This window comes from Tricharina praecox (genome assembly GCF_024521635.1).
Source record: "Tricharina praecox strain CBS 144465 chromosome Unknown BZA05scaffold_20, whole genome shotgun sequence".
NCBI classification, from domain to species: domain Eukaryota; kingdom Fungi; phylum Ascomycota; class Pezizomycetes; order Pezizales; family Pyronemataceae; genus Tricharina; species Tricharina praecox.
This window is the reverse complement of record NW_026250422.1, coordinates 395,682-404,544: the sequence shown is the minus strand read 5'-3', so window position 1 is coordinate 404,544 and position 8,863 is coordinate 395,682. Positions and strand designations below refer to the sequence as shown.

At 53.5% G+C, this 8,863-nt stretch overlaps 3 protein-coding genes across 3 annotated transcripts; all 3 read left to right on the top strand.

The window, feature by feature from the left end:
- The first annotated feature begins 2,383 nt into the window (after nt 1–2,383).
- On the top strand, nt 2,384–3,124 carry BZA05DRAFT_404438 (uncharacterized protein). Its single transcript, XM_051484304.1, has 2 exons — nt 2,384–2,563; nt 2,614–3,124. Exon 2 carries the CDS (start codon nt 2,820–2,822, stop codon nt 2,982–2,984), a length of 165 nt encoding a protein of 54 aa, XP_051337547.1. The 5' UTR covers nt 2,384–2,563; nt 2,614–2,819; the 3' UTR covers nt 2,985–3,124.
- BZA05DRAFT_404436 (uncharacterized protein) lies at nt 2,991–3,970 on the top strand (the record flags this gene model as incomplete). The annotated part of the gene is made up of 1 exon (XM_051484303.1): nt 2,991–3,970. A coding segment is annotated over exon 1 (586 nt), but the record flags the coding sequence as incomplete, so codon positions are not given.
- Nucleotides 3,971–4,366: 396 nt separating this feature from the next.
- On the top strand, nt 4,367–5,143 carry BZA05DRAFT_457297 (uncharacterized protein; the record flags this gene model as incomplete). Its single annotated transcript, XM_051487574.1, has 4 exons — nt 4,367–4,464; nt 4,573–4,588; nt 4,713–4,806; nt 4,955–5,143. 4 exons carry the CDS (start codon nt 4,367–4,369, stop codon nt 5,089–5,091), a joined length of 345 nt encoding a protein of 114 aa, XP_051337545.1. The 3' UTR covers nt 5,092–5,143.
- Nucleotides 5,144–8,863: the final 3,720 nt, after the last annotated feature.

Here is an 8,863-nt window from a genome sequence, read left to right as displayed (position 1 = left end):
GGCTCTTGTATGAGCATACTTCAGCATCCGCGGATACACGCACATATACACGTGCACCCCTGTCGCGGGAGAGAGAGGAGGAGGAGGACGTAAAGCGAGGAATCGCCGAAATCTGCGGCGTCCACGTCCCCTTTCCTTCGGAGTGCAGGTTGGCCGGTGGGGAGGGAGGTGGGTTTGGGGGGTAGTTTGGGTGGGGGAGGGGGCGGATGGATAACCACCTACTCACCTACTTACCCACCTCCCTGATACCGTGAGGAGCGCAGGGACCCCCCGCGACTTGAGCTTGCGTGAGGAGTCGCCGGCGAAGCGGAGTTCGTATCGTTAGACAGACTTGAGGTCTGAATTGGGAATTGGGGGTCGTAGTTGCTGACGGTGTTGAATCCGCACCGTCGGATATCGCCTTCTCCCCGTCTCCCTCCCCCCTCCACCCCCTCCCCCACGTCTTCTGTTTCCTTGACAAGCTGCAGGAAGGAAAACAAAAGCAATCAAGGCTGAGGTGTGGGCTGCCGGCGAAAGGGAACATGCGGAAAAGAGAAGAACCGGCTTAGCTCCGTCGAAAGTGACGGATTATGGTATTCTTCACGAAAGTCTGAGGCGTGGGAAAAATATGACGCTCACGAGAAAGAATATGAGCCGGCGCCCTGGCATCCCACCATCTTTCTTTGCGGAGATGAGGCACCCAGTGGTCTCTGATTCTTCGCTGCGCTCAAAATGGTTTTACACCTGCGTGGTCATAATGCGATAGGAAGGCTGCTTCTGTATTCCCCTCCACTCTCGCTGGCTGCTTTTTTACGTCCTGCTTTTGGAGGCGTGCATCTCCGTCTTTTGATCGTCCGTCCGTCCGTGAGGTTCGGCATCCCTTCCATGGCTGGCCGCGCCCAGGCATTGGCCTCCTCCTCCTTCACATCCTCGTGCTCCTACTGCACCTCCTCCTTCTGCACCTCCTCCACATTCTCCTACTGCACCTCTTCCGCCTCCTCCTCCTCCTCCTCATCACGAGAAAGGCAGACAAAGTACGTGCCCCGAGGAGTAGGACATGCTCTAGGGTAGCGCACCCCTGCCTCACAGGGAACATTCCATGCTCGGTCCGGGGCCCAGAGAAAGCACTCTCGATGTCTCGACTTCGCTCTCGTGATTTTCACTCGCCAAGCGCGTTCCAGCGCTACGCCCCTTTGATTTGTTTTCTGCCGGGATAAATCCTACGAGACATGGCTTCAGACGACCGGGGGACTGGGAAAACCGTGATGGGGCTTGGACGACCGAACACTAAAACTCAACCAAAGCGAAGGGCAGCCAACCAGCGAGCTGGCGGGCGGGCGGACGCGTCGGTGGGGAGACCACCCAGATGTCCCAGGTCCCAGCTGTTGGATGTTCCACCCAACACACTAGCGTGCCTCTCGCTCTCTCTTTTTTCTCGCTGGACGCCTTATTTTCTGCTTTCCAAATATGCTTGCTGGGAGCAACCAGCTGTTTTCCCGGCAGATTGGGTGCGCTCGATCCCTTCTTTTCAAATAAGCCAGATGCTCACCGCACCGGGGCTCGTAGTGGCTAGCTGCAAGTCCTTTTTTCCCCTGCGGCTGGGTGCTGGGTATGTAACTCGTCAGGATATTTGTTTCGCTCTACTCGAGCTGGGACTATGATCGATCCAGCAGCAGACGCCGGGCCAAGATGTTTTGTAGTTGGTGTTGTTGTTTTGCAGTTGTTGTTTTGCAGCTATTGTTGCTGTTGTTGCTATTGTTGCTGCTATTGTTGTTTGGGCTTTGGAGAAACACTCCTCCGGCAAAGCGAATATGGGTTTTCCAGGTATGTAGTTAAGGCACATGCACGTTACGGAGCACCCAGCCGCGGGCTGTACTTTAGACGATACGAGGATCAGGAGGCCACAGGCATGCGATGGACCGATCGCGATAGTGGGTTGTCGTGGTATACGGTGTACGGCTATTGAGGCATCGCGGAACGGTACGGGGCGGTGCGCTGCAGGAGCTCCCCAGGGCTTCCAGGTCAAGGGAGACGGAGCACAACGAATAGCAGTGGGCTGGTGCCGTAAGATGTTTCCACCCGCGCCGGTTGACGTAGGTATCGATGAGTGGGCGGGTGCGAGAGAGAGGGAGAGAGAGAGAGTCTGAGTGTGTGTGGTGTGTGTGGTATGTGGTGTGTGTGTGGGTGTGTGTGAGCGCCGTGAGTCTGAGTCTGAGTCTGAGTCTAAGTGTTTCCGGATTGAGGGTAGGATGGAGACGGCGGAAGGGAGGGGTGAGGGGGAGGGAGGGAGGGGGGGTATCAAAAATTATGGCAGAGCTCTCTTGAGCTCGAGCCGCATATAGCTGATTTGCTCTACTAACATAAAAGGGCACCTTGGACCCATCCCTTCTTTTCTGCTGGAACGTCACAACTCGCAGCAACTGTCTCCTCGTCTCTCATCACCATCCTCCTCCTGCTTATACTCATACACGATCCTATAAGGATTCCGTTTGCCGTGCAAAAGGAAACTGCCTACGCCTACCGCTCCGATCCTACCGGCTCATCACTCTGACACGATATCTCCCAATCAAGCTCCAAGCTCAAGGTTCCAAGCTCCAAGCTCAAGGTTCTAAGCTCCAAGCTCAAAACTCCAAGCTCCAAGCTCCACGCTCCTTCCACCGACAACCTCCATATCCCCGTGCAACCTAGGCTCCGACCCATCAACACTCCCGCCGCCCGCCGCCTTGTAAGGATTCTACCGAGGAACAGCCACCGGTACCGATCCTCCGAGCCGCAGACAGCCCAAGTCACAAGCAATTCTCACGGCCGCGGCAACTCGTCCCCCGTATACCTCCGACGCAATGGCAATCCCAGGCTACTGCCACCACTCGTTTAAGATCATCAAGTCGGAAACAACACTGCTCCTGTGGAACTGTGGCATGTGCGGCTCAGGGCCCCACTGGTTCATCTTCGAGTGCAAGTACTGCAAACTGAAGACGTGCAGGCCTTGCGCGCATACCGCATAGGGTTGAGCGGGGCGGGTGGAATGCAATGCACGAACTGCATGGGTTCGCGAACAAGCGGGGGTGGGGGGAAGAGGAGGAGGAGGAGGAGGAAGAGGGTGGGATGAGATTGATTTTTTCGGACAGTTGTGATGCGGTTCGAGTTGGTCGGTCTGCCGAGGGATGCACGTTCATGGCAACCAGCAAGCAGCAGCCAGCAGCCACACACGACACACGACACCACACACGACACATGCTCAACCAACCTCCTAATCCCGCCGTCTCGTCCTCGACCGATTCCTCATCCGACATCTTCAGGCGTTCATCGGTCCGTCCGTTTGCCATCTGCTGCTATTCTTCTACCGGATCCGGACATGAGTGATGAATTGATTGTTCTGTTTTCGACCGTGACGGTTCGGACGCCGCTTGCATGTGGATATGCACGTTTTCTTCCCTACTTCTTACTTATCTTTCCTTTCTTCTTTCCTTTTTCCTTTTTCTTCTTCTATTGTAGACTCCATTCAGCAAGGCGGCTGTGTGTGCGCGTGTGTGCGTGTGTGCGTGTGGGTATCGGACTGGGTTGGGGCGTTTTTTCTTTCTTTCTTTGGAGGACAAATGTATTTAGACAGTTTTTTTGGTGTCTTCTTTTTTTTTGGTTTCTTTGTTTTTCTTTTCTTTTTCGTTTTCACTTTTGCTTACGGGACCGGACGGACTGGACTGGAAGGGGTGGTTTTTTGATTTGATTGCACGGGAACGGCGGATGGGCTTTTAGACTTTTTTTATCGTACCGTTTGTTTCCTTTTCTTTATTTCCTTTTTCCTTTCCGTTTCTTTTATCCTTGACTAAAGTTGATGCTCGAGACGGGAAGGGATGGGGGCATATATCATTTTTATGTAGTAAAGCGGAGTCTAAGGAGGAGGAGGAGGAAGAGGAGGAGGAGGAGGAGGAGATGCACGTGCGCATAATAACTCCATGAAGAAGAAGAAGATTAAGAAGAAGAATAAGAAGCGTCCTGCTTGCTGCGGTGTCGATCTTAACAGAATAGTAGCCCTGGTGATATCTTTTTCCATGCCACAGCTGTCCGCATCCTTTGCTTTCCATTTCGTTTTGGGCGGATTGTGCTTTGCCAGAGATGATAGGTAGATCCCTGGTTGAATTGGTTGGTTATTGCATGTATGTAGGCGGCTTCGATACCGGAAGGTGGTGCTGCGTTTTTGCGCTGGTAGCCTGGTAGCCTGGTACCATGGCAGGGAGTGAGTGGGTGTAACGAATTAACGGCCTGCCACCTGCGGCCTGCGGCCCATCCAACGGTCTGGCATAAAACACGTTTTTTGCTGTTTCAGGTGATACCGCTAGGTTCTATGTAACTGCCAACCACAACCAACAACCACCAACCAACAACCATCATGGCTGGAGTGGAATGCAAGCACACCCGGCTATTCTGGGTGTGGTTGGTGTGGTCGGTCGTCGGTCGTTCGTCGGTGGTCGTCGGTCGTCGGCCGTTGTAGGTCGTCGGTGGGCGGTGGTCCTGGTGAATCGTGATAGCCGGGGAGCGTAGGGGAAGCGTGGGGTGGGGGGGGAAGGTGGGAGGGTGCTTGTACTACCTGTCCAGCCCGGTCCGGCACCCTGTACGTACATACATGACTACATATGCCCACGTGCGTGGCATATCAAATTATCAATAACCTTTCTCCCGGATTGCTTGCTGAGTGCTCCATCCCTACCACCCCGAGTACATACCACCGGCCGCAGACCTGTGTCGACGCCTGCGGCGTCCTCGTCCTCGTCAGCCCGATAATTAAATCCATCCTCTGGGTCTGGGGCACAAAGGCGAAGGCAGTGGGCGGTAGGTTGATGTTCCGCACCGAGATCGGATCGACTTTGACATCGACATCCAGGGCAGAGAGTCCCGCAGTGCCCACCCCCCTTCCCCTCCACGGTCCACGTCATGAGCCCCCCCCCCCCCCCCGGCCACCGAATCCTACACACACAAGATTCGTTCTCCCTATTATCCGGACTCCGGGAGAAGCCCAGCCCAGCCCAGCACAGTTCAGCTCAGCTGGGCGACGCTCGCTCGCTCATCTCGGTAGCGACGCTGTCGGCCCTAGGTACCGGTAGTCTTCCCGGATAAGTTAGGGGCGAGGACGAGGGCGAGGGCGAGCGAGCGACTGGGTCGATCGGTACTCTACCTAACTATCTCGCGTGGGGGGGGGGGGTGATTGATTTGATTGGATTGATTGGTAGATTTGATTGATGATGCTAGTTAGCAGTGGTTATCTACCTACCTACCTAGCCGATCGAAGGAGATGACTGGAAGTCTGGAAGTGGACGAAGATGGTGAAGATGAAGATGAAGAGGTCAGTGATAACTAGTTAGCTGATCACGTAATGGGCAGGGTGGATGGGGCAGGCGTGACGGTTGGGTTGCGGGAAATCAGGGACCCGTCTCGTCACGTGATTATAGGGGACCGGGGGGGATATTATATTGATGCCATGCCAGCGAACCCGAGGGGAGATGAATTCCGTGAGAGTGGAGCCGTGGCAGCGGCGGGTGCGGAATGAGAAATGAGTGCATCGAGGGTAGTTATGACGTACTACCTAGAGTACTCTACCTATACGATACCGTAGTTGCGTCGTCAAGCCCTACCTACAATACTAGCATGCATGTCTGGTGGAGCGCATCGGCGATGATGCTCGTACTGTACATTATAACATGGAGTAGGGTATGTAAGGCTGCCCTATATTCAGGAACAAGGTTCGGCGTTTCATCGACGGCCGTTTTTTTTTCTTGCCTACACATTGGTACTGTAGGTATTGTAGGTAGGTGGACGGAACCACGCAATCTGTACTATATTGAAACACTGGCCGCGGGCTACCCACCTAGTATATGATGTATACGGACTGTCCGGTCCGACACCTATCGATGGATGGATGCCGGATGAAGGAGGGAAACAAATTTGCTTCCGGGCGAATCAGCATACGTAGACGAACGAGTAAACAATTCAGGCTCCGGGTTCGGGTTCGCATTGATAACCAAGTAACCGACCAACCAACCAACTGACCTGGGTAGAGTAGCCGCTCGCGATCGAGGCGCTTTTCGCTGCCAACAGTGTAGCCTTGTCGTGTAGTAGTGTAGTTCAGTGTAGTTGGTGATCCACCGCACGGCTGGCCCGGCACGGCACGTACGTATGGTACGTACGGTGCCGAGTACACGAGTCGATGGGTCAGGTCTTGTCTGGTCATGTCTCACTCCATAGGGACAGCCGTCCGGGCCGTGCCGTGCAAGGTTACGGGTTGCTTACGGGCTGGGGCTGGGGCAGCAAACAGGGCGAGCGGCCGGGCGGGCGGAGGGCGGAGGTCGGAGGGTGCTGCACCAGCTGTCGATGCATGCAGTGTTCTACGGTTGGAGGTTTTTCCAAGCTGCAGCCTGCATGCGATGCCGTGCCGTGGCGATCTGGTGGGCCGGGTTGAGGTTGGGGTTCAGGTTCAGGTTGAGGTTCAGGTTCAGGTTTCACATCCCAGAGTATGTATGCAGTGTAAATACAGTGCATACTCGTTGTCAGCTTGTCAGCCCTGATTGTTTTGGATATTGTGAGTTGCGGCGGATTGATGTGCTCCAGAGTACTATAGATTACATACACTCACTGGTAGTATGATAGCGGATAGTCCCTAACCTCACTCAAAACATCAACATCAATATTCACCACCACCACCACCACCACCACCACCACCAACGGGTGTAACCACCGCGACGACACTGCAATAACGAGGCGACTCCATATCCACGGAATCTATCTGCCGGACTAGCGCTGGCGTTGTGCGCAGTGCGAGTCCTAACGGCTATCTAGATAAACACCAGTGACCACGGCCGGGCTTGTGTTACGCTGCCAGGCTCCAGCCGGCCGTGGAGAACCTTTGTTTCCTACGTATGCGCCACAGGAGAGCACGCGGTGGTGCTAACTATCGTGATCACATCCGCGCACTCACTCTGATCACTCAGATCAGCCTACCAGATCAGCCAGATCAGCCTGCTATGTAGCCAGCCCCCCAGCCCTGTTTTCTGCCGCCGCCGTCGCCGTCCTCTCTCTCTTCGCATCTTCCCATTGTGGGGCATGGATACCCCCACGTCCTTCCATACCCATGGCTTTCCTCATAACAACCCACAACCCACAACCCACATCAGCTGAGAAACCCGTCTTCTGAAACAGCGGTGGGCCCCGGGGTGGGGGGAGAGAAACGAAACGAAACAAAAATCCCGATCCCTTGGTTCTGGCCGTGACAGCCGACTATTTTTTTTGTTGCATATTATTCTCGGTCCTCATATTTTACCTAGAGTACCTAGACTCTAGAGTAGGCATGGTGCTTGTAGCTACCGGTATCAGTCGGCTCATACACGTGTCTTCAAGGACGGCTAATTCGCAAAGTAGGTATGACACGAGACGACACGACAAACATCAGCAAGATCAAATGTTTGATTGATGGATGGATGATGGGGGTTGTTTCCGTCCAGCCCCGAATTCCGCCGTGGGATAGGTATTCTGCCGCGGTACCGACGGTATGATATGGGGCGTTTCGTTTCGTATTGTATCATTGTATCGTGCCCCACACACGCACGCAAGTACCAAGTAAGTGGAACATGCAGCGCAGTGTAGTTCTGTAACCAACCAAACTTCCGTCATAACATCGGAAAATCCTTCTAGAAAGAAATGGGTTGTTCCTGCATGCTGCATCTGTATGTAGGTAGCTGCAGGCTGCTGCTGGTGCTGCTGCTGGGGCGGGATGTAGCATGTAACTAGCATGTAACTATGGTTGGGGACATCTAGTTCCGGAATGAAAGCACCCCCACTTTTGACGTTCGGTTAGCTCACAACAACAACCTAATTAATAAAAAAAGAGCTCTTACAGCGATAGAGAAGAGGAAGGAGGTAATTTTCAAAGAGCCCGATTTTTTTAAGCGTTGTGGTTGAGTGGCAACCAAAATCCAAAATAAATAGACGAAAAATGATTTAGTATGGGGAGGCCCCGGGAATGTCCAGGGGCAAGGCTGCCACAGCCCAGTCTTAGCACGGCTGAGTTCCCCATTAGGCAGTCTTGGCACGCCTGATTACCCGATCTGGACATCTTGGCAGCACAATATGGTCACTAATTGTTGTGACAAAGAATATTATGTACATAAATAGAAAACAATTACCTACAAATTTGATACTATTCCAGTTGATCGCTAACCTGTTGATGAGCTTTGTATATCTGCGCCTTGGAAAATCGACAAGAACTGGCCGAGAAATTGTGATTTTCGGTCTCGGTGGGGCTGTGGAGCGCTGAACTTCTGAAGCTGTGGAGTGGGCTGCAGAAGCGCGGTTAATGGTGACAGACCTGTGGAGAATGGAATCGATGGAATGAGCGTGCTCGTGCGATCCAGAGGAGTGTTTTATCGAAGAAAACGGGCAAGAACTGGCGGAGATATTGTGATTTTCGGTCCCGGCGGGGCCATGGAGCTCTGGAGTTAGCTGCGGCCGCCTGGTCAGCGGCGACAGACCGGTGGAACAATCCAACTGATGGAACAAGCGCAACAGTGCAGTTCAGAGGTGTGTTTTATTGAAGAAAACGAGCAATAACTGGCCGCAATATTTTGATTTTCGTTCCCGGCGGGGCCAGTTGGCTGCGGACGCCTGGGAAAAAAAAGATTAAATAAACTTAATAAATGCTAATGTATTACCGCATTTGGATTTTAATTCCCCTGATCCGAATGTCCACTTACTCCAGCACTAGATGTCCCCAACCATACCAGGGAAGTTGGGATATGTACTTGGTTACCAACACGATCAGGGGTGCATACATACAGGCCAGGTACGGTAGCTATGTGTGAACTCCACTTCTTTCAGGCTTCTGGAAACCATCCGTGGT

What these genes read in the sequence shown, in the direction of transcription:
- BZA05DRAFT_404438 (XM_051484304.1), top strand. Translation starts at nt 2,820, where the DNA reads ATGGCAATCCCAGGCTACTGCCACCACTCGTTTAAGATCATCAAGTCG.